Here is a 26,034-nt window from a genome sequence, read left to right as displayed (position 1 = left end):
TCAAAAACAAGTAAAAAATAGCAGTTCCCATATTTCTAAACCAATGGGTTTCCTTTAGGTTTCTTTCCCTTTCTGTTTTTCTTAATACTTCTGTAGTGTTTATTTTTATTTCCTCTTATGTGTGGAATCTTTCTTCCGTGAAATGACAGAACAAGATACAGAGAGCGCACAAGAATACAGCCTGTGTGTAATTACCCTTGTTGACAAGTAGAGGTTTATGTATTTTGTTTCTCTTTCTGAATACGCTCTTAAGTATGCCACTATTATGATTTTTACTGTATTAATAGATTCTCGTCAGAGGAACTAGAAATCTGCTCCTATTCATTGTAATGACCTTTTCTATTTTCAGAATAAATCCTAAAGATTTCAATTCGGAAAATTAGCTAATGTGGCTGCTAATTTGATGTCACAAAAACATTAATGGCAAAGATTAAAAATATGCCTTTTTTTTCCTCTAATATGTTTTCTTTGTAGTCTAAGAGAGGAGAAAAGTTGTGAATCCCAACAGGACCCTCTAGTGTGCAAATTAAAATAAAAAGCAGTAAGGGAAATAATGCTTCATATGTCTTGTGACCGAATTAGGTCATGTTCAAGGAATCGGATTTTATCTAATAATATTCACTTGTCTTTGATAAAATGATTGGTATGAATGTGCCTAGGTTTGTAAACCACAGCCTTAAACAAAAAAGAAATTGGTTTAGTAGGTATTTTATAAATAAGCACACTGGATTGAACAAGCAAAAATGTAAATATGTGGTTTTGTCTATCACATGCCCTTTTCTAATCCTTACATGCCCTTGATAATACAGTACAAGCTGAAATGCCAAGGAGAAAATAAAATAAAACACCCATAAAGTAGAATAAGGCAGACAGAGTAAGGCCTCATGTACACTACTGCTGGTAAACGGATGTTTAGGAGCAGTTGGGCATTTTTTTCAACTGCTCCTGAACTCTCCTATGTTATCTTATCATTACATGTACACAGGTTTCGTTTATAGTCGTTTATAGTAGTTTCTAGGCAGTTGCGTTTAGAGGCTTTTTTTGGAAGCCAAAAAAATGCGTTCAGAAGCTGTGTTTAGAAGCATTTCAAACGTGGCTAAACGTGGTAACTCGCATTTAGTCGTGTTTCGTTAACAGGCATTTTTTCATTTTTGGCTATTTTGATTAAAAAAAACGTTTTTTCAAAAGCTTCTAGACGTAAACGTGGCTAAATGCAACTAAACGCAGCATGTAAACATGGCTAAACGGATGTTTTTATACGCTGGTTTCTAGCTTACAAGCTAAAACATTCAGGAGAGGTTGAACAACGTCCCGTGTACATGAAGCCTTAAGGACATAAAAGGAACAGGAGAACCAAAATTTACCAAATGAGTCAGGGAGACCACAGTAGGAACTCTCCTTACTCTCCATGGCTTAACCTTTCTATTGGTTAAGCCATGTTTTAGACAATGGAAGGAAAACAAGACATAAAACATAACTAAAGCCAACTTTTTTTTTTTTTGCTGTCTGTGTCATATTAAGCAGATTTTTCATTACTTTCTGTGCTGAGACATTAAATTAAGTAAAGGAGATCTCTCCAAAGTAATGAAAATCTTCTCTTATGCAATTTTCTTCACAATACGTGTCCCCATTGGAAGACATCAAAGTTCACGTCCATTCTCAGTGGGACCCTCTATGAAATAACTAATACAAGAAAATAATTTAGATATTTTGGCAGTGTGCTACTCAATTAAGCTTTATCATGTATTGTTTCTGTCTTGTATTGCATTGAAATTTCCAAGAGAGGGTTTATTAATACAACCTCAATTCCAAAAAAGCTTGGGTGCTATGTAAAATCTATATAAAAACAGAATGCAATGTTTGGAAAATCTCATGAACCAATATTTTATTATCAATAGAAAATATTTCAAAGGTTTAAATTGAGAAAATGTACCATTTTAAGAAAAAAAGGGTCATTTTGAAATTGATGACAGCAACACATTTCAACAAAGTTTGGACAGGGCAACAAAAAGCTGGCAGAGGAAGTGTACTAACAAGGAAGAGCTGAAACACCATTTTGCAGCTAGGTTAATTGGCAACAGATCAGTGACATGATTTGGTAAAAAAAGAGCATCTTAGAGAGTCAAAAGTGTCTCAGAATTAAAAATGGCCTACCAATCTGTGAAAAGCTGCATCTAAAAATTGTCAAACAATTTCAAAATAACATTCCTCAACCTAAAATTGCAAAGACTTTAAATATATCTACAGTACATACTATCATCAAAAGATTCCAAGAATCTGGCGAAATCTCTGTGCACAAGGCCAAACGCAATAATAGATGCCCGTGAACAGGCATGATCTTGTGATGGACATCACTGCATGGGCTCAGGAATACTTCCAAAAAACACCATCTGTAAACACAGTTCTATCCTTGCTATCCAAAAATGCAAGGTAAAGCTCTATCATGCAAAGAAGAAGCCATATCTGAATATGATCCAGAAATGCTACCATCTTCTCTGGGCCAAAGCTCATTTAAAATGGTCTGTTCCAAAATGGAAAACAGTTTTGTGTTCTTTTTGACAACCATGGGCATTGTGTCCTCCAGAATGAAAGGGTAAAGGGAGCTTCCTGGCTTATGCTCAGTTCAAAAGCCTGCATCTCTGATGGTATGGGGGTGCATTAGTTCCTATGGAAAGTCAGCTTGTACATCTAGTAAGGCACCATCAATACTGAAAGTCTTTTCCAGGCAAGGCCTTGCATATTTTAGGTCAATGCTAAACCACATACTGCTTCTATGAGAACAGCATGGCTTTGTAGCAGAAGAGTTAGCTGGCAAATGGGTCAGGAGGATAGGCTGTCCTGGCAAAGGGGTTGGTTTCTCCTTGCAGTATATAATTTATTCCCCATGGCTGGTGTGTGCATTTCTTATTGCATGTCGTTAATAAATTTACTTCATTATACAGCATCTCATAAAAGTGAGTACACCCCTCATATTTTGTAAATATTTTATTATATCTTTTCATGAAGAAACTATACTTTGCTACAGTGTAAAGTAGTGAGTGTACAGCTTGTATAACAATGTAAATTTGCTGTTCCCTCAAAATAACTCAACACACAGCCATTAATGTCTAAATTGCTGGCAACAAAAGCGAGTACACCCCTAAGTGAAAATGTCCAAATTGGGCCCAATTAGCCATTTTCCCTCCCACGGTGTCATGTAACACGTTAGTGTTACAAGGTCTCAGGTGGGAATGGGGAGCAGGTGCGTTAAATTTGGTGTTATTGCTCTCCCTCTCTCATACTGGTCTCTGGAAGTTCAATGTGACACCTCATGGCAAAGAACTCTGAGAATCTGAAAAAAAAATCATTGCTCTACATCAGGGGTTGACAAATTTGCTTGGAATCTAGGAGCCAGCTTAAAAAGTTAGGAGCCAGGTCCGTGACGACGATCCGGACCTGTCCCTGGCCTGACATGGAGACGAGTGAGGGGAAGATAGCAGCGCCGCCGTCGCCCCCCCCCCCCCCCCCCCGTCTCCAAGTCATTGCCCATAGCTCTTAGAGGGACATTTTATTTATTTTTTTCAAATGACAATTTTTTTTTTCAATTGCATTTTAGTGTAAATATGAGATCCGAGGTCTCTCTGACCCCAGATCTCATATTTAAGAGGACCTGTCATGCTTTTTCTGTTACAAGGGATTTTTACATCCCTTGTAATAAGAATAAAACTGACACAACATTTTTTTTAAAAGAACAGTGGAAAAAAAAAAAAGTTAAAATAAAGCAGAAAAAATAATAAATTTTTAAACGTGCTCTGTCCTGCCCGCATATAAAATCGGTGTTCGAACCACACATGTGAGGTATTGCCGTGATCGGTAGAGCGAGAGCAATAATTCTAGCCCCAGACCTCCTGTGTAACTCAAAACGTGCAACCTGTAGAATTTTTTTAAACGTCGCCTATGCAGATTTTAAAGGGTAAAAGTTTGTCGCCATTCCATGAGCGGGTGCAATTTTGAAGCGTGACATGTTGGGTATCAATTTACTCGGTGTAACATTATCTTTCACAATATAAAAAATAATTGGGCTAACTTTACTGTTGTCTTATTTTTTTTATTAACTAAATTATTTTTCCCAACAAAAGTGCGCTTGTAAGTCCGCTGCACAAATACGGTGTGACAGACAGTATTGCAACAACCACCATTTTATTCTCTAGGGTGTTAGAATAAAAAATATATATAATGTTTAGGGGGTTCTAAATAAAGGGAAGAAGAGGCAGGTAATATAATACAAGCAGAGGAATCTTCATTAACATTGCTGGTTTGTCATACCAACGGCGACCACAAGAGGGCGCCAGATTCCATAAGGAATCATAGGACCGCAGAAGGCCTCAAAGCCGCGGCCTAAATTTTCGGCCGCCGGCGGAACGGCCCGACGTGATCACGCTGGGGGGGTCCACAGACACAGGATACCCCCAGCTGTGCTGCCCCAGGCGCGAGGTCGCTATTTCTAGTCGCCAATGCGACCTGGCGCCCGGGTTTTGTCGAGCCCTGCTCTACATAAAGATGGCCTAGGCCAGTGATGGCGAACCCATGGCACGCATGCCGCTGCCAGCACGCCGAGCCCTCTCTGTGGGCACGCCATGAAAGGAGAGCCATTAAATGAGAAAAGCACACAGTGAAAGCATAATCGTCCGCACCGCAAACTACATCTCCCACAGTTCTGTAGGCGAGTGGGCGTGACAAAGAATAAGTGCCCAGAGGTGACGTGCGCATGCTAATCCAATCATAGAGGCTGTCTCATCCACACCGCACCCACCATCAAACAAATCAGCTGGGAGAGAACATGCGGCTGGGATCAGAGGAGACTTGTGGGCGGGAATGAGCTGCCGGAGAGACTGGAGACAGGTAAGATCAATGTGGAGTGGATCCATTATTTCCCTGCATCTAAACATTTCTAAAGTAAGCCTTTCACTGTTAAAGTTTATTGCTTGTTTAACGGTATGTAACAATCTACAAAAAAATAATACAAACCAACTCACGACAATGCTAACATTTTGCTCTGTACAGTTACAGATTTTACTCAATTTTGCAAAATAAAGGTGTTAATTCGGTGAGTGCATGTGTCAGGTAGGTGAGTGCATGTGTCAGGTAGGTGAGTGCATGTGTCGGGTAGGTGAATGTATGTGTCAGGGAGGTGAGTGTAATGGTCAGGCAGGTGAGTGCAATGGGTCAGGTAGGCGAATGCATGTGTCAGGTAGGTGAGTGCATGTGTCAGGTAGGTGAATGTATGTGTCGGGTAGGTGAGTGCAATGGTCAGGTAGGTAAGTGCATGTGTCAGGGAGGTGAGGGTAATGATCAGGTAGGTGAGTGCATGTGTCAGGGAGGTGAGTATAATGGTCAGACAGGTGAGTGCAATGGTCAGGTAGGTGAATGCATGTGCCAGGTAGGTTAGTGTAATGGTCAGGTAGGTGAGTGCATGTGTCAGGTAGGCGAATGTATGTGTCAGGTAGGTGATTGTAATGGTCAGGTAGGTGAATGTATGCATCAGGTAGGTGAATGCATATGTCAGGTAGGTAAGTGCATGTGTCAGGTAGGTGAGTACAGTGGTCAGGTAGGTGAGTGTAATTGTCAGGTAGGTGAGTGCAATGGTCAGGTTGGTGAGTGCATGTGTCAGGTGAGTGTAATTGTCAGGTAGGTGAGTTCAATGGTCAGGTAGGTGAGTGCATGTGTCAGGTAGGTGAGTGTAATGGTCAGGTAGGTGAGTTCATGTGTCAGGGAGGTGAGTGTAATGGTCAGGCAGGTGAGTGCAATGGTCAGGCAGGTCAGTGCAATGGTAAGGTAGGTGAATGCATGTGTCAGGTAGGTGAGTGTAATGGTCAGGTAGGTCAGTGCATTATGAGCACAACGCATTGCTGATTCCTGCATTCTGAGCGAATCTGCTAGAATTGTAGGTTTTTGGTCCCTTAGGATTTATTCAGAGGGATGATCAGTCCCATCCTCTGTACAGATCCGCTGGCAGGTTTAATTCTGTGTTGGCACTTTGAAAGAAATAAGTTGGTTTTGCGTTGCGGTTTGGGCACTCGGGCTCAAAGAGGTTCGCCATCACTGGCCTAGGCTATAAGAAGATTGCCAAGACCCTGAAACATAGCTACAGCACGGTGGCCAAGACCATACAGCGGTTTAACAGGACAGGTTCCACTCGGAACAGGCCTCGCCATGGTCGACCAAAGAAGTTGAGTGCACATGCTCAGCATCATATCCAGAGGGTTGTCTTTGGGAAATAGATGTATGAGTGCTGCCAGCACTGTTGCAGAGGTTGAAGGGGTGGGGGATGAGCCTGTCAGTGCTCAGACCATACACTGTAACACTGCATCAAATTGGTCTGCATGGCTGTCGTCCCAGAAAGAAGCCTCTTCCTTCTGCGACTGGCATAATCGATTGTTGGGTGATGACATCATCCAGGCCATGTGCTGTGCCCTGCCTCTCTCTGAATGGAGCCATGCCTCTTCTCTTTTCCCACCTCCTGCAGACATCATCCCCAGCCACCCAGCGTCACTATATGTCCAATAGTGTTCCGTCTATCACAGGACCCGGTCTAGGAGGCGGGACTCTGTTACAACGTGACCACTGGAGGAGGAAGGAGAGGAGGACTGGCATGCTGGGATATTCAAATCGAAGCTCTGTGACACAGTGGGAGATGCCCGCTGTGTTTGATCCATCCAGGCACAGGTAAGTCTGCATTGATTTGGCACAGTGAGCCTAATTTATGGGCACAGTGAGGCTGATTGATGATGGGCACAGTGACTCTGCATTGATGGAGGGCATAGTGACTCCGCATTGATGGGCACAGTGAGGCTGATTGATGGGCACAGCGAGGCTGATTGATGGGTACAGTGACTGTGCATTGATGGGCACAGTGGGGCTGATTTATGGGCACATTGACTCTGCATTGATGGGCACAGTGAGGCTGATTGAGGAGCACAATGACTTTGCATTGATAGGCACAGTGAGGCTGATTGATGGGTACAGTGAAGTTGATTGATGGGCACAGTGACTCTGCATTGATGGGCACAGTGAGGCTGATTGATGGGTACAGTGAAGTTGATTGATGGGCACAGTGACTTTGCATCGATAGGCACAGTGAGGCTGATTGATGGGCACAGTGAGGCTGATTGATGGGCACAGTGAGGCTGATTGATGGGCACAGTGAGTCTGCATTGATGGGCACAGTGAGTCTGATTGATGGGCACAGTAAGGCTGCATTTATTGACAGGCACAGTGGGGCTGCATTTATTGACAGGCACAGTGGGGCTGCATTTATTTACAGACACAGTGAGGCTGCATTTGATGGGCACTGGTGAGACTGAATTTGATGGGCACAGTGAGGCTGCATTTGATAGGCACTAGTGAGGCTGCACTTATGGGTTTTTGATGAAAACCATGGGCAGTAATTGCGATGCATTGTGAATCTATTTGAATAAAATCGTTGACATGATAATCGTAATCAAATCGAAACTTTAGACCAGTGAAGAAGCGCAGCACTAGTAGCTACATATATCTGGTCATCTCCTGTGCAGACTCATGACAGCTCAGTTCTGACTACTTTTGGGTTCTGAGCTTTAAGATCCTGAACAGTATAACTAGATAAACAGCTGGTCAAGTGCAGTCTATGGGGGTTATTTACGAAAGGCAAATCCACTTTGCACTACAAGTGCAAAGTGCACTTGAAATTGCACTGAAAGTGCACTTGGAAGTGCAGTCGCTGTAAATATGAGGGGTAGATCTGAAATGAGGGGAACCTCTGCTGATTTTATCATCCAATCATGTGCAAGCTAAAATGCTGTTTTTTATTTTCCTTGCGTGTGTCCCCCTCGGATCTACAGCAACTGCACTTCCAAGTGCACTTTTAGTGCAATTTCAAGTGCACTTTTCACTTGCAGTTTTTCCTTTCGTAAATGACCCCCTATTTCTCCCACAATCATAAAGAGGACCTATTCCCACCCAATTCAGTTCCACAGGGGGCATTTGTGAAATAAAATAATAAAACTTCTTAATTTTTTTTTAAAAAGAGCAAAGTGTAATTAAAAAAAAAACAAAAAATATGTAAAAGATCCCCACCCCCACATGCAGAAAAACGATTGCAGAACAAATATGATATATAACCACAAGTGTCGGAGCGAGTGGAATAGTTCTAGTTCATTCATTTACAATTAATCCTAAAGGTTTTTATTTTTATTTCTTTATAAAATCTGGGTGCCTTATTTTATTGCAATTGTGTGGCTGCACATACTTTTTAAGGGTTAACATATTTGTAATGGTCACAATCTCATCTTTTATATTTTACAAAATCTATAGGATTTGTGTGTGTGAAAATTTTCAACTACCATTGATTAATTCTGCAGGGCCTCTACTTTTAGAAAATATATAATGTTGGTTTATATAGTTTTCAGGCCAAAAAATTGGTCTGGCAGTGAAAAGTTTTGCTGTTTTTCTGTAGAAGTCATTTGGGTGGCTGGAAGTTCAGATCGAAACCCTCTCCTCCCTCTTGCTTTTCCAATTCCTGTGGGTCAATTTGCTTTCTTTTGAGCCTGGGACCTCCAGGAGCACACCTTTTCGGTGGGAGAGCAGAAGTCTACTATCCCTTCTGAATTGAAATACCAAGAAGCACTATGACCTTAGCTATTCTATGTTTAGGACCTCTGTTGATAAGCAAATGGAGATTACTTTCGGGTGCATTCAGCCTGCATTTGAGATCAGTCTGAGATGTTGCAGAGGTAATTCATAGTTCATTCAAAGGTGCATTTGACCTGCAGTTAACCCCCTTCTGACCTGCATTTGACCTTTGTTTAAGCTGTAGCAACATGCTTTTATATTCTCTGTGACTTCTATGGGGAGAGAAGTAGTTTTGATACAAACAAAATGTAATCAACACAGGCACTTAGAGTTTCAGTGTGCCAGTGCTCACCACCAATTAACTGCTGATTGACAACTGTTACATCTTGTATGAGCTGTGACATAAAAAAAAAAATGAAAGCACACATTACACACACACATCATATTTACATTTTAGACACATATAAATGCCTACTGCACTGCACATGTTAAATATCAAATTATAAGGTACAATACAAATTTTCATTATTTTAACTTATGTGTGGTGCATTGTCTGCATTTTTATGTAAAACACTGCAACCTGCTGATGATCAAATTATTCTTTTTCCTCATCCACAAGTACTACAATCTCTATCCTTCCCCTTTTGTAAGACGAGGGGGAGGGATCAGCACTGTAAACAGTAGCATGTGATCGCTGTGTTGACCAACCATAGAGATCACATGATACCCAGCAGCTCAGATCAGCTTGGTACAGTGTCTCTGTGTACATGGCCATCTAATGAAGCTTTGGAGAATAAGACACAATGATTAGCAGGCAGAATATTACTGGGTTTAGTAACACTTTAAGTGTACACACCTCGGGGTCTGTTTATAAAAAAAAAAGTGGTGTGCATCTTTCACAAATAGTCACCATAATGTGCCCAATACGTTTATTTGCTATAATCGTCCCTCCATCTAGGAGCCATAATGCAGTATTTTCCCAATTGAGGCATTTCAGGAAAAACAGTGCATTATGGCCACTAGCAGAGCTGACAATCATAGGAAATAAATGTATGGTGAGGCAAGGGAATATTTGTAATGGGTGTCCAAACAATTTAAGACATTCCTACAGCCATTTTTTTATAAATGGACACCCACATGTTTTTGCATTTCACAGACTAGGCATGCAATCAATGCGCATGAACTGCCACACAGACATGTCAAAAAGTTCAATTGCAGGACACACTGTGCAAGGCAGTGGGTTGCCTCACACTGCGTGGGCAAAAAGTACAGCATGCAGTATTCTTGCTTCAGTGCATCATGACACACAGTGTGGAAAGGTATTTTGCCCTGCCAATGCAGTGGGATTTGACTGGAATAGCCACCCAACGCAGACCCGCCTCATGTGGTTTGAACCTAGCCTCAATGCTGAGATATCACAATTTACAAAACAAGAAGGTAGTTTTGTATTTCAAATCACGGATCTACAACACAAAGGTAAAAAGGCTTTGAAGTTTACATATTTATTACACGTTTTGTATTGCCTGTGGTCCCCTTTGAGTATTATATTACACATAAACATAATATTTTTAATACTTGCATGCTGTGGGTGGTTGACATCTTTTTTTCCAGTTTTCAACATTACAGTACATCCCACACTCTTGGCTGTTGTTGTCTCTTGTGGGCTGAGATATAATTGCTTCTTTTTTTCAGACTTCATATGCTGCCAAAAAAAAAAAAAAAAAAAAAAGATAACCGAAGTAATGTTTTCAAGTGTGTTTTTTAAAATATTTTAGCATATCTGATTTTACCCTTTATTATTTTATAGTGATCTCGATAGTACTGTATTGCTTTGTGCCTGTGGCAAGTGTGAGTGAGCAAGCTGGACCAATGTGCCTTATGCTGCTTCTTGGAACGGTTCATTGTCAGATTGTATCTACAAAGAGCAGTAGAGTATCTGGATCAAGCAGAGGAAAAAGACAGAGGTACCAACTTATTTCCATTGGTGACTGATCGGTTTGTTTTTTTGTGCATCATAGAATGATTAAATAATTAGCATACCTCTATCCTGTGTTCCATGTAATCAATGGGTGTAGGCGAGTTTAAAGAAGAAGTTTGGAGCTGCAAAAAAATAAACTACACAAACGACTCACCTCTATGCTTCAGCATCAGTGAGATGCTGCAGCTGTCTCATGGTAGCTATAAGACTGACAACTTAGTGCTCACATAACCACTGATCACTCCGCTCTCTGTCTGCCCAGACCAGAGAGCTGTCAGTCCTGGCTCTCCACTCTGCCCCTTCAGTGCTCACTGGAGCACCAGGCAAAAGAGAGGATGGGCGCAGCTTATGAGCTAGCTTTTAATCATGTAGCTGGGGGGAGCCTGACAATATGTTCGGGATCCAACCAGAGCTTGGGACGGCTCTGACATCAGCGTGCTATACCCTGTAATTCTGGGTCAAAGTAGAGAAAAAGTAAGTGCAGTCTTTTGACCCACAAGATAAGAATGACCAAAGAACCTTTGGCCATACTTATTTTAACAGGCTCAACTGCCAGGTACCATAATTATAGATATTTCTACCAACAGTCTTGCATTGTGAGGACACCAATGAGCTACCTAAATCCTGGAGCATTGGAGAGTGGAGAAGAGTGCAGGCTGCCACAGAAACAAGATATACAATCTTTATCCTTATTCTTCAAAATATTCTCCAAATATCCTTATTCTCCAGAAATGATCTACTAGTTAATGAAATCCAATCCAATAGTTAATGTAATCCACTTTTCATTATTTCGTACTGTGTTTTTCTGCTTCCCTGTAACATCCTTCAAGAGTTCCTAAAACCTCTTCTTTTCCGCCTTCCTTTTGTTTGGAATGAGCCGTGCACGTTAGTTGTCATGCGTACTGCTCTATTCACTCTACAAATCTCGCCCATAGCCTCTAGTCCATCACAGGAATGAGAAAGAAAGGGTGGCTACAGTGGTAACATGGAGAGTGAATGTAGTCACCCTCCACCAGGAAGTTGTATCACATCAGAAAAAAACAGGATTTTGAAAGAGGCTAATGCCGCGTACACAAGACTGGACTTTATGGCAGAAAAGGTCCGACTGTCTTCCTGACGGACTTTTGGCTGAGTTACTATGGACTTTCGAAGGAATTAGCTTGTCCACACACGAACGGACTAAAGTCTGTTAGAAATTCTGTTCGTTTTGAGCGTGATGACGTACAGAGGGACTAGAAAAGGAAGATCAATAGCCAGTAGCCAATCACTGCCCTTGCGTCGTATTTGGCCCGTCGGACCATCATACAGACGAACGGTTTTCCCGATAGGAATTGAGTCAGTTGGACAGATTTAAAACATGTTCTATTTCTAGGTCCGTCTGAATTTTTTAAAGAAAAACGATCGGACTATCCCACACACGATCGGACTATCCGACGGAATGATTCCGCCGGACTTATTCTGCCAGAAAGTTTGGTTGTGTGTATGCAGCATAAGAGGAATAGAAGGTACTTTTTGAATTGAGAATACATACTTGAATTGAATTATAAAAAATAATCTTTGTCACTTTAATTATACCTGCTTTTTATGTTTCCGCCATACAAAAAAAAAACATTTAACCCTTTGCAGTGAGGGGGGACAGTTTTTAAAATCTTACTTTGAAAATAGAGTAAATATTTAAACTGACTATGAACAGTTGATATGCCATAGTAAGATACACCAACTGGTGTGCTTCTGCTGAATACACCCTAAGTTTTTGGTTACGTCTTAGTGAATATGGGTCCTGACAGAATCCCTAGTGAATCAGAATTCTGGAAGAGTCACTATGTGGTTTAATTACTAAAGCTAGAGAGGGAAATTCTGCAGAGAAACCAATCGCAACACAATTCTGCAGAGAAACCAATCAGCTTATAACCTCAGCTTGTTTAATTACGCTTTAGAACTAAAACCTATAAGCTGCTTGGTTTCTCTTCAGAATTGTGACTAATTATGCACTGTCTAGCTTTAGTAAATAAACTCCTATGTTACACTAGAGTCAAGAGTGTATTGCATGACTTTTACTTCCCATAATGACTACGTAAATGCTGAAATTCAAAAGTACACAAGGAGGGACGCAGACAGAATCTGGAGAAGCTGTTCATGGCAAACAATTACCTTCTAACTTCAGCTTGTCCAGGTAAACTTTGAAAAAGAAAGCTGGAAGCTGATTGGTTGCTATGCACATCTGTTCCAGTCTTCGGCTGCTCCAGTTTTGATCATTTTGTTCATCTGATCTTAGATCTAGCTGTGATTATTGAATATACATTTCTGCAGACGGTTTCAGAAAAGTCCAAACACGGATGACAAAAAAGAATTTACTAGGCCATTTAAGACACCATCTTCCAGTGATCCACTGAAGCCCCTACTGTCTGATAGGTGAGTGTGCTGTGGTTTGCATGTTATTTGCATAGACATTTGTAGGTTTACTTTCAAAAAATTACTATTATAACCAGCTTTGTAAAGTTTAATGTTTGTAGCATGGAAGAATTTTTTTGTTTTTGTTTGTTTCATAAACTTTTTATTGAATAAACAAGATAATACAAACAGAAAATTCTAAGTACAGCACATATTTTGCAAGGTAGGTATAGAGCAGGGATATGCAATTAGCGGAACTCCAGCTGTTGCAAAACTACAAGTCCCATCATGCCTCTGCCTCTGGGTGTCATGCTTGTGGCTGTCAGAGTCTTGTTATGCCTCATGGGACTTGCAGTTCTGCAACAGCTGGAGGTCCGCTAATTGCGTATCCTTGGTATAAAATGATGGGTCATTGCTTAGGGAAGAATTCTTACTAATAGCAACCATGATTTTGAGACAGTAATATGGTTGATATGTAAAACTGGCTTGCACACATCAACAAATTACAGAATAACAGCTTATTTATGATTAGCCACTATGGGAAAAACATTTTTCATATATTCATAAATGATTCCCTTTATCTAATATGTAGTTTCTCTCTCATCTCAAGTACTTCTTTTTTTTTTTTTTTTTTTTTTTATTTAGTAGTATGTGACAGACAATACAGAGGTAACTTCACAGGATGTATGATACATATGGTTACATACCAACAATCGTAGTGTGTGGAAAACAGATCCAACAGTAAGAAACAGAGCCAACAGTAAGAAAATCGAGGGGAAGGATACCTAGGCAGTTGTGTGGGCTATTGGAAATGGGATTAAGGCATCATCTCCTGAGGATCCCCATTTGCTCAAAAGGTCATAGATTTCAGCTCTGTAACCCTCGAAAGACCAGGACAACTGTAGATAGGGGAAGAGTATCGTGCAACAGTCAACTGGGGTCGGGACATACCGTATTTTTCGTTTATTAAGTTAAGGAAGAAAAAGTAGGGTTGAAAAGCGGGAAAGGGGGAGAGAGCAAAGCGGGGGCTGAAATGGCAAGAAATGATAGGAAGAGGAAAGGGGGTAGTGGGGGGCAGAGTGGGTAGGGCCGGATCCCCTCTCAGGGAGCAAGAAACCCCCCCGGCCCACTAGCGCAAAGCTGGACAAACTCTGGGGCAGCAATCTCCGATATTCATCACGAGCGTACTAGATCCCGTTAAGGTATTCCGCAGAAAAACGAAACTGGGTCCAATAGAACCATCTGTTCCCATGCTCCTCCGTTTTGTCCCTCATTGTGGCAGTCAGGTCCTCCATACGTTCAATGTCGTTCACCCTTGCGAACCACTGGGTCACCGTTGGAGCAGATTGTTGCTTCCACTGACTGGGGATGCAGGCCCTGGCTGCATTGAGGAGATGTTTAAGTAAAGACTTATGATAACGCTTGCTCGACATGGGAGTTAGATTAAGAAGAACTGCTGCGGGATCGTTGTCTAGGGAAATGTCTGTAAACCTGTGGATAAGTCTCAGGACCGGTTGCCAGAAGGTTTGTAGTTGAGGGCAGTCCCAAAAAATGTGAAGAATGGTGCCAGCCTGTTGCGCACTGCGCCAACAGCGGTCAGATTGACCGGGGAAAATTTTGGCTAGCACCACCGGTGTGCGATACCAGCGTGTGATCAGCTTATATGATATCTCCTGGTATTTGCTACAAAGCGACGATTTATGGGCGAAAAAAAGTATTCTGTCCTTCTGCTTTTCAGAGAATTTAGTTTGTAGATCCCTTTCCCATTTAGCCAGGAAGGGAGGATCCGTGGAGGAATGTGCTTCCGTCAGGAATTTGTAGGATCTAGAGAGGGACCCGCGAATTGGGCCGGCTTCTAGACATAGGTCCTCGAAAGGATAGAGTTGTCTAGAGAAGAGCGAATAATTAGGTAAAGATCCGAGGAAGTGGACCAGCTGTCGAGCTCTCCAGCTATTCAGTGCCACTGGAACTTGTTCTCGCATTATGGCACCCATGGGAATCCAGCCCATTGGTCCCATAAACAGAGCTGCTCTCCGAAGCCCCTTCGAGGCTTGCCCGGCAAAGGCCCGATCACCCAGGCCAGGAGGGAATCCAGGGTGCCCCACAATAGGGGTCATTGGAGAAGGAAAATTAGTCAGATTGGATAGGCGAAAAAAAACGCTCCATCTCAGCAAGCGAGGGGCAAATTAACGGGTGAGTAGTCACACACGACTCCAACTGCCCCCCCGCCCAGGGCAGGCCAGCCAGAGGGGCCCGTGCCATTTCCTGTTCCAACTGGACCCAAAGCTTCAGTTTACCATGTCGACACCAGTCAACCACGCGCGTCATGTGCGTCGCTGTGTAGTATAAGGCAGGGTCCGAGAATCCAATACCGCCCCTCAGTTTTGGGCGTAATAACAGTGTCCTACCAATCCGCGGATGTTTGCCGCGCCAAAGGAACTTGGTAAAAATTGAGCAAACCGCACGAAAGAATGACTGGGGTATTTTAATAGGTAATGCCTGTAAGAGGTATAGAAGTCGTGGCATTGCGTTCCTCTTTAGCACGTTACAGCGCCCGAACCACGATAGAGCTAGAGGGTCCCATCTTTTAAGGTCCGCTGTTAGCGTCGCCAAAAGTGGCTGGAAATTCAGGGAAAAAATGTCCTTGGAGTTTGCCGGTATTCTGGTGCCCAAATACTGTATAGACCGGGTGGCCCACTTAAATGGGAACAACGGTCGTAGACCTGCCAAAGTGCGGTCTGATATAGATACATTCAGAGCCTCCGACTTCTGAAGATTGACTTTAAACTTGGATAAGGTGCCGTATCTTTTTAATTCCTGTAGCAGTGAGGGCAGAGACGTTATAGGTTTTGTGATAAAGAATAGGAGGTCGTCCGCATATGCAGCCACCTTGTGATGATAGTGATCCGACTGAACCCCGCTTACATTAGGGTTGTCCTGTATGTGTCTAAGAAATGGTTCCAGAGAGAGGACGAAAATAAGGGGGGAAAGTGGGCACCCCTGCCTGGTCCCGTTGGAGATCACAAAAGACTCCGAATCTATCCCGTTAACCCGAACCGTGGCAGTGGGACTAGAGTATATAGCGGCTATCCAAGCCATTATCGATTCGGGCATACCGAAGGACCGTAATGTTTCCTGGAGAAACCCCCAATCCACCCTGTCGAAAGCTTTTTCCGCATCAGCGGACAGAAGTAGAAGTGGGGTGCCCGATCTCTTCGCCCGCTCTACGACTCAAGTACTTCTAATATGTAGTAGCATGGCAATCTTCACACTACAGTGTGTTGTCTTTTAATCACACTCTGTAAGGGGTCTGCATGAGTATTTTCTGAATTCAGAACACTATTTCATTATATCAGTTTTGCAAGACCATGGTCATTAACTTATACACAGTTATTATACAGGATTATAATTCCCAGCTTACTTATAAAATATAACAAATATAAAGTAGCTTACAATTAGTAAACTGATCTTATTACAATATTGTGTTTAGTTGCTTAGAAACTTAGAAACTATGTGAAAAAGTGGAAGTTTCATAGTGAGGAAGCCATTTTAAAATATGTGGTCATTAAAAAATCAGTTTACCCATCACGGATTTCAGTTTTAGGTAGCTTCCTGCAAGTTGCATCATCTTAAGCTACCATCTCTGCAACTCCTTAACTTCATCACTGAACAGTCATTGAAGTGGCAGTCATCAATGTATTCTGGTTTATGCATTTCAAGAAAGTAATGCATGGTTGACAGGAGAGTCATCTCAGGGTTACAGTTGGATTTGTACGGGAACCCAATTTGTTTTTTTCTGCTAAATTTACAGTACATCTGTTTTTCTTCATGGCCAACTTCGTTTGCCAGTCTCCTATATTGTTTATACATTTACATTTTTTTATCTGATAAGTGGAATTTCACATGAACGTTCATACAAAAATACTTGTCAGAACATCATCATTGAGACAACTTATTTAGTCTGGAAGCCCTTACATTTCCATCCATCTTAGTCGTATTAAACAATTTTTGTTATATTGTGCATGATTTTTACTAAGTGAAAAAACACATTCAAGTTAGAATTATGCTATTTAGAGAAAAAATTCACATCCTCCCATCAACTACAGTAGAAAACTAACGTTGATTTGACTAAACAAAGTATTAGAAAAAAAAAACATTCTAGAAACATAACTTTTTGTATAAAACTCATACTAAAATGTGTATAAAACTAAGTGTATGGCCAGCTTTTAGTCTAAGTAACTCTAGAGGAGAGATGTAATATGGTCACATTGGTGCTTTGAGTGGTTTATCTGAATGGTGGAAGGTAAGGTAAACAAACATTAGATCAGCAGGCATTTCTTAAAGTGCACGCTTCCTCCTCCCTCCTAACATCTGAACTAACTATTCTGTGTATCATCTTTCTAACCTAATTGCATGCTGCTCCAGTCCGGTTATGTGATTGGCTCCCCTGTGTCAGCAAGCAGCAGCTTCAGGGGAGAGAAGGGAACACTTACAATGTCTGGGCCATAGTACGCCTATGGGTGAGGTCAATGCTCAAACATTACCGGCCATTGTCGAGTACTCTCACCTGCAGCTTGCTCTGGCTGACATAAGGGATTGATCAAGCGTCCACATCGGAGCAGCCAGAAAATAATTAAGTATACAGAGTAGGTGTTAGGAGAGAGAAGGGAGCATTTTTAAAGTAGAACTATAAGCAAAACTTTCATTTTTTTTTTCATTTTGGGTAGAGTAAGGTAGAGATGTACATGATACATCTGAATCCATAACAAGTACAAGCCAGCAACTCGACAGCTTCGCCATAGAAAACTTTATTATAGCAGTGACATCATCCAAAATACTGACGTGTTTCATTATACCTCTGTCCATTTTTTTTTTTTTTTGCCATTTGTGTCCTATTGAGGAGATTTACCTTCACTTCCTGTCCCATAACCAAAACAGGAAGTGAGAGGAAACCTCTGCTAATTAAGGGAATCCCTTGAGAACAGCCAGGTCACCCAAACTAGAACCCCCATTGGAAGATATTCTCTCTATTACTTTTCTGTGGACAATCCAGAATTTAGGATTTTCTTTTACTTTCTCTTCCAATGGTAATGGTTAACAAGAGAAATGGGGTGAATCTCCCTCACAGGGGCACAGACCGCAATAAAAACTGACAAGGGTTCTCATCCATCTCTACTCTATCCAAAACTAAAGAAAAATGTTGGCCTTTAGTTATCCTTTAAGATTAGCAACTGTATCCCTGAATTTTAGTCTAAGTTGGGGAGGAAAAAAATGGGTCTAAATAGATTTTTCTGCTTCTAAATGCTCTGAGATAAGAGTATTAACAGGGGTGTTAACTGTATACATAAGCATACTGGTTAATAAGACACAAAGGTCCATTAGTTGCTAGATAAAAGATTGTTTGGAAGCCAGATTTTATACACCTGACCGGACTGCCAACTACCATCTGTAACCAAGGTATTGTGCAGTGGGGAACATACATCACTTGAAGGTTTAGAAGTATAGGTTTTTTGTTTAGTTTATAGTGCAATGTTTTTGTATGGTTTACTGTTTTACATTTTTTGTGTTCTTTGAAAAAAAACTTTAACAAATACAATGAAAGGTATGGCATTAATGCAATGAATTCTTCATTTAAACAACTGGACTGGGAACAGCATATTTTGCATTCTTGGAATTACAAAAATATAAATAATTGTCTGCATCTAAGAGTTGTTTATTCACAAACCCTTGATACGGGCCTCTGTGCTTTCAGAATTCCGTGCTTATATAAATAGATTTTATTGCTGCTAGGACATTTTTAAAGGCAATTTTTCATGGAAATTTTGCATAATCGTATTTACTGGTTAACTGTGCCTTAGGTAGCATAGATACATGTTCTGATTTGCATGAAGAATCATTTGCTTAAATGGTAAATTTGACTAAGCTTTATTTTCCACATAGAATGCTCCATAAAACCTGTCAATTTACTTCAGCGAAGGTTCTCTGTAATTAATCAAAGATGTTTACAGTAAAACTCCCACGAATCGTATAATTTGTGCATTTTTGGAAATGATAGCAGCAGATTAAGTAATGGATTCTAGCTGGTATACCACTTGCTTTTCTTTGTCTTCCTTTTACCCAGATTGAGGCATCTCTGTGAGTCAACCACAATCTGACATTCTGTAAAAATGTACTCTTATTCCTAATGATGAGGTTCATTTGATAGTTTGATATCTGTCAGATAAACTTGCTAAGTGAATGAAGAAAAAATGTTTACACAATTTAAAGCTTATACTGTTACCTTTGCTTTCAAGAACATTTAAACGCATTTGAAGAAATGCAATCTTCTTTGTTCTGTGGGCATGTATGTGGTTGTTCAAAGATAATTGTAAGATTCCATTTAAAGGTTTAAAGAAAGCCAGTCACTACTGGAATTTGAGAATTCACAGATATGCAGGTATGTCTATGAAATATTATCACACTCTTATTGGGGGACCCCATCTCATATCAAAACACACTATTCCTAAAGGAAAGATGGTATAAAAATGTGCAAGGACTGCCACTGCTGGCCTCTCTTCAGATGCTGTTTTTTTGGCTGCTGTGCTGTTCTCTTCGTTTTAATACAGTCACCGGGCACTTTATTAGGTACACCTTGGTAGTACAGGGTTGGACCCCCTTTTTCCTTTAGAACTGTCTTAATTCTTTGTGGCATAGATTCAACAAGGTGTTGGAAACATTCCTCAGAGATTTTGGTCCATATTGACATGATAGCATCACACAGTTGCTGCAGATTTGTCAACTGCACATCCATGATGCAAGTCTCCTGTTCCACAACATCCCAAAGGTGCTCTATTAGATTGAAATCTGGTGACTGTGGAGGCCATTGGAGTACAGTGACCTCATTATCATGTCTAAGAAATCAGTTTGAGATGATTTGAGCTTTGTGACATGGTGCATTATTTCACTGGAAGTAGCCATCAGAAGATGGGTACACTGTAGTCATAAAGGGATTGACATGGTCAGCAACAATACTCCATGGTGTTTAAATGGTGCTCAATTGGTACTAAGGGGCCCAAAGTGTGCATAGACATAATTCCCCACACCATTACACCACCAGCACCGGCCTGTACCGTTGATACAAGGCAGGATGGATCCATGCTTTCATGTTGTTTACACCAAATTCTGTTCCTACAATCTGAATGTCGCAGGTGAAATCCAGACTCATCAGGCCAAGCAACTTTTTTCCAATCTTCTATTATTCAATTTTGGTGAGCCTGTGCAGATTGTAGCCTGTGCGAATTGTCCTAGCTGACAGGAGTGGCACTGCTGTAGCCCATCTGTTTCAAGGTTCAATGTGTTGTGCATTCAGAGATGGTATCCTGCATACCTTGGTTCTAACAAATGGTTATTTGAATTACTGTGAATTACTGTTATTTGAGATACTGCCTATCATCTCGAACCAGAGATGCCCATTCTCCTCTGACATCAACAAGGCATTACTTTGAATTACTGTTATTTGAGATACTGCCTATCATCTCGAACCAGAGATGCCCATTCTCCTCTGACATCAACAAGGCATTTCCATCCACACAACTTCCACTCACTGTAAAGTTTCCCCCCCTTTTCAGACCATTCTCTATAAACCCTAGAGACAGTTGTGCATGAAAATCCCAGTAGATCAGCAGTTTTTGAATTACTCAGACCAGCCCATAACTTAAAGTGGAGGGCCACCCTGAAAAAAAAAAATCATAAAAAAATAAAAATGATTTTTTTTTTTTTAATTTACCAGAAATGCCTGTTGCTAGGCACATCATCCTAATCTGCCTCTTCCTCCTCCACGGAGATCTTCTTTCTTCTCTCCTCCGTGCGGCGTCTTCTGGGTAATGGGTCGTACCGTGTTCTGGGAACTGTGTGTCCCAGAACACAGCGCGCCCCATCAGGGGCGTAACTAGAAATCACAGGGCCCCATAGCAAAATGTTCTATGGGCCCCCCCCCCCACGAAAAAATAATTAACTAATGCCATTGAACAACAGACTACCACATCCATGTGGCACAGTACCCAGGCAACGGCTTATATTAATTTTTAACAACAAAGTATGCAGTATACTGTATGCAGCCCCTGAAGGGAACACATTGCTGACCTCCATGCCTTCTAACCAATTTCTGTTCTGTTATATAAAACAAAATAGTTCAACTCACCATAATGCAAAATCGGTGGGATCCCTGAGCGTGTCACTTGCCATCATCGCCTGCCACCAGATGCAGATTTTAACTTGTCACACGTTGCAGAATGTCACCTGCCACATGTTGCGGATTGTCCTCTTGCCACATCCCAGATTGTCACTTGCCACGTCACTTGCCACGCATTATGGATTGTCACTTGCCACGTCCTGGATTGTCACTTGCCACACATTAAGGATTGTCACTTGCCACGTCCTAGATTGTCACTTGCCACACATTATGGATTGTCACTTGCCACGTCCTAGATTGTCACTTGCCACACATTAAGGATTGTCACTTGTCACATCACCTGCCACACGTTGCGGATTGTCCACTTGCCACGTCGCCTGCCACCAGGTGCAGATTGTCACTTGTCACACGTTGCAGAATGTCACCTGCCACATGTTGCGGATTATCCACTTGTCACGTCCCGGATTGTCACTCGTCACACATTACGGATTGTCCCTTGCCACGTCCTAGATTGCCACTTGCCACACATTACAGATTGTCACTTGCCACGTCCTAGATTGCCACTCGCTACACATTATGGATTGTCACTTGTCACGTCCTAGATTGTCACTTGCCACACATTACAGATTGTCACTTGCCACGTCCTAGATTACCACTCGCCACACATTATGGATTGTCACTTGTCACGTCCTAGATTGTCACTTGCCACACATTATGGATTGTCACTTGTCACGTCCTAGATTGTCACTTGCCACACATTATGGATTGTCACTTGCCACGTCCTAGATTGTCACTTGCCACACATTATGGATTGTCACTTGCCACATCCCGGGTTGTTACTTGCCACATTACCTGCCACACATTACAGACTGTCACTTGCCACGTCACCTGCCACACATTACGGATTGTCACTTGCCACGTCACCTGCCACACATTACGGATTGTTACTTGCCATGTCACGGATTTTCACTTGCCACATCACCTGCCACATATTACGGATTGTCACTTGCCACATCCAGGTTGTCACTTACCACATCACCTGCCACACATTACGGATTGTCACTTGCCATGTCCCAGGTTGTCACTTGGCACGTCACCTGCCACACATTATGGATTGTCACTTGCCACGTCACCTGCCACACGTTACGGATTGTCACTTGCCACGTCACGGATTTTCACTTGCCACGTTACCTGACACACATTACAGATTGTCACTTGCCATGTCCCAGTTGTCACTTGCCACGTCGTCTGCCACACATTATGGATTGTCACTTGCCACGTCACCTGCCACACGTTACGGATTGTCACTTGCCACGGATTTTCACTTGCCACGTTACCTGCCACACATTACAGATTGTCACTTGCCATGTCCCGGTTGTCACTTGCCACGTCGCCTGCCACACATTATGGATTGTCACTTGCTCTGTCACTTTCCTGCTGTGTCACAGAGTCAGGCAGCAGATAGTCAGGCAGCAGAGAGATAATGTCATCTCTCTGCTTCCTGGCTGCCTGCACAGGGAGGGGGAAACTGCACTGCAGGGATGCAGGGTGGGCGCCAGGCAGTGAGAGATGATGTCATCTCTATGGTCCCACGCCCGTCAGCTCCCTGATTGGCCAGCCCGCTCACGCCCACTCTCTCACCCGCGGAGCCGTCCACGGAGCCGCGGACCACCCGCGGAACCGCCCGCTCTCGTCCACGGACCACCCGCGGAGCCGCAGGCCGCCCGCTATCACCCACGGAGCCGCGCTGCCTGTCCTCACCGGGCCCCACTTGACTGCGGGCCCCATAGCGCCCGCATGTGTTGCTATGGCGGTAGTTCCGCCACTGCGCCCCATTCTCAAAGCGATGCGTGACTCGTGCATGCGCAGTAGGAAACGGGCAGTGAAGCCGCAAGGCTCCACTGCCTGTTTCCCTTAGTTGAAATGGCAGCGCCGGGACCCGAGAGCCGAGGGACGGGTCAGCCTCGGACGGCCGACATCGCGGGCACCCTGGACAGGTAAGTGTGTTTATTAAGTCAACAGCTACAGTGTTTGCAGCTGCTGACTTTTCATTTTTTTTTTTTTTAGACCGGCCCTCCTCTTTAAGTCCCCTTTCTTCCCCATTCCGATGCTCGGTTTGAACTTCAGCAAGTCATCTTCACCACGTCTAGATTCCTAAATACATTGAGTTGCTGCCATGTGATTGGCTGATTAGCAATTTGTGTTAACAAGCAATTGAACAGGTGTATCTAATAAAGTGGCCAGTGAGTGTACGTTTAGGTTATTTCAGGCCATTGTCACCAGGACAGAAAGTGCTGAGAAATCTAAAATGTTATAAATGTCACTGAACAAGAGTTGAGAGGATGTCTTGCAATGGGCACTTGTGTATCCATTACAACTGTTAGTAGATTTTTGATAATTGCAGATTTATCCTCACTTTTAAGATATTTACTTTTACTTTCTGGCTTTCTTTTGTGTCTCCAGGATAGGAAGTGAAGGGACATCACACCAATGGGACATAGACGGCAAAAAAAAAGGAAAAAAGGGTTTACCCATGGACTACCCAGGAATGTCAGCTAATCTCATAAGGCTAGTCTAAGTACCTTAGTCTAAATGAAAAGTGGTTTGTAAACTATGGGTAGGGACTAAAAATGGGTCTTGTAACCCTTTAGCATGGGTCACTACTGCCGCTCGCAATACGGGTACAGTATCTTCCAGCACCTTTGCTGCCCCAGCATTAAGTTCCACCACACTCTCAGCGTGCAATGACTGAATATATTGTATATCATGTGTGGTGGGGGGAGTGTGCAGCAGGAATTCATTTTGCAAGAGTCTGCATGCTGTAGAGCCTCAGATGGTCTAAAGTCAGGGATGGAAGGTTCCACATCCCCAGCAGCATCCTACGTGAGGTACAAATGAAGTGATTTGCACATTCTCCACTGACAACCCTTGACATGGATGACTTTTGCAGTGCACATTGGTGATCAGGGAGTATCCCCTTCTCCACTGACACCAGTGTCAGGGGCACTTGTCCACCTACACCAGTGTAAAGGCTTTTTCTACTGATCCCTGATGTAATAGGGAACTCTAAAACATTTGTTGCGACACTAATTTAAAGCATATTTGGTGTGTACAAAGATCATGCCACATGTATGCTGTGTATAAAGGCAGTAGGCTCAGGTTTTAGTTAATTATGTCCCCTTAAGCGCCTCCTGCTGTCAGTGCAATGTGGTTACAGGCATTTTTGTGCTAAAAATAGCGCCTGTAAAGTGCCTGTAAACTGCCTCTTCTGCAGGCCCAGTGTGAAAGCCCAAGTGCTTTCACACTGGGGCGGAGCGCTTGCAGGACCAGAAAAAAGTGGGGCGATGCGGGAGCGGTGTATACACCACCCAGGCTCATTGAAACAAATGTTTTAAAAGTGCTTTATAAGTAGCGCTATGAAGTCGCTTTTTAACCCCTTCTGTCAAAGCGCCGCTATAACAGCGGTAAAACCGCTAACACCTGCACCGCCCCAGCGTGAAAGGCCCCTTAGACCCCTTTCACACTGGGGCGTTTTTCAGGCGCTTTAGCGTTAAAAAAAAGCGCCTGTAAAGCGCTTGAAAGAAGTCTCATCTGCAATCCCAATGTGAAAGCCCAAGTGCTTTAAGAGCCCTTTCACAATGTCAGCACCCGAAAAACGCTCGTAAAGCGCCGCTTAAAATAGCAGCGCTTTACCAGCGTTTTTCGAGCGCTATTGGGGTGCTTTTAAACCCTGCTAGTGGCCAAATAAAGGGTTAAAAGCGCCCACAAAGCACTGCTGCCAAAAGCGCTTTTCAAGCATTTTGCATACGTGTCCCATTGATTTCAATAGGGAGGGGCGCTTTAGGAGCGGTGACGCCATGCCAGCGCAGTGCCTCAGGGTGAAAGCACTCGGGCTTTTACATTGGGATTGCAGTTGCGGCTTCTTTCAGACGCTTTACTGGCGCTTTTTTTTAAAGCTAAAGTGTCTGAAAAATGCCCCAGTGTGAAAGCACTCTGGCTTTCACATTGGGATTGCAGATGAGACTTCTTTCAAGCGCTATACAGACGCTTTTTTTAATGCTAAAGCGCCTGGAAAATGCCCCAGTGTGAAAGGGGACTTATTGTTCTCCTTGTAGCGATCAAGGGTGTCTTTTTGGTCTTTCACAATATTTGTAATGCCCTTTGAGTGTACCGCCTAGTTCAGTGATGGCGAACCTTGGCAACGCAGATGTTTTGGAATTACATTTCCCATGATGCTCATGCATTCTGCAGTGTAGCTGAGCATCGTGGGAAATGTAGTTCCAAAACATCTGGGGTGCCAAGGTTCGCCATCACTGGCCTAGTTTGTCCAAGCATAAAATCAGTGAATCAGTGGTGAGTTTTAGCAAACCGACCATTGTTGACAGCAGTCAAGATTCTTGTGTCCCTATGGGTAACAAACTCATCAGTGGGAAAATTTGTGCGCTAAGGCACTTATTCATTTAAAGTTCTGACACCTTAGCGCACATGTCAAACACAAGGCCCGCGAGCCGAATGTGGCCCTTCAAGCCTTGTCATGTGGCCCCTTACACCAGGTTTGGAACCGCATTGTGCTGGAACTTTAGTCCACCACCTCTGGCACTCACCTTCTGCTCCAGCTTCCCACTGTCACTTGTAAATACAGAAGCCTTTAGAAGCGTTTACAAGGGCCAGCTTTGCTCTCAGGAACTAACGGATCCCTGCAAGCACTCATGGCAGGGCATAGTGGGGACAGATCTCCAGAATCTGAGACGGAGAATGATCTCCCTGCAAAGCGAGGAAGAGTGGCCTACATAGGGAGGTGCTAGTGGCAGGTTAGGTAGGAAAGAAAGATATGAAGAAGTTTAGGCGGGGTGTTGGGGTTCCACACTGTGCATAGTGTACCCCAAACCATGCACTCTGTACACAG

At 42.7% G+C, this 26,034-nt stretch overlaps 1 protein-coding gene across 2 annotated transcripts in view; it reads left to right on the top strand.

The window, feature by feature from the left end:
* PHTF1 (putative homeodomain transcription factor 1) overlaps positions 1-26,034 on the top strand; it is a 214,143-nt gene that overhangs the window by 72,763 nt on the left and 115,346 nt on the right. The window contains exons 6-8 of one of the 2 annotated variants that reach the window (XM_077481560.1): positions 10,397-10,553; positions 12,878-12,979; positions 23,592-23,696. In XM_077481560.1, coding sequence (XP_077337686.1) covers positions 10,397-10,553; positions 12,878-12,979; positions 23,592-23,696 — 364 coding nt within the window. The remainder of the gene's footprint in view (positions 1-10,396; positions 10,554-12,877; positions 12,980-23,591; positions 23,697-26,034) is intronic. The other variant, XM_077481561.1, reaches the window with a different exon arrangement.

The sequence above is a fragment of the Lithobates pipiens genome, unplaced genomic scaffold, assembly GCF_037356315.1.
Source record: "Lithobates pipiens isolate NorthernLeopardFrog02 unplaced genomic scaffold, aLitPip1_a1.2 Scaffold_16, whole genome shotgun sequence".
Classification (NCBI taxonomy): domain Eukaryota; kingdom Metazoa; phylum Chordata; class Amphibia; order Anura; family Ranidae; genus Lithobates; species Lithobates pipiens.
This window is presented reverse-complemented; position numbering and strand designations above follow the sequence as displayed.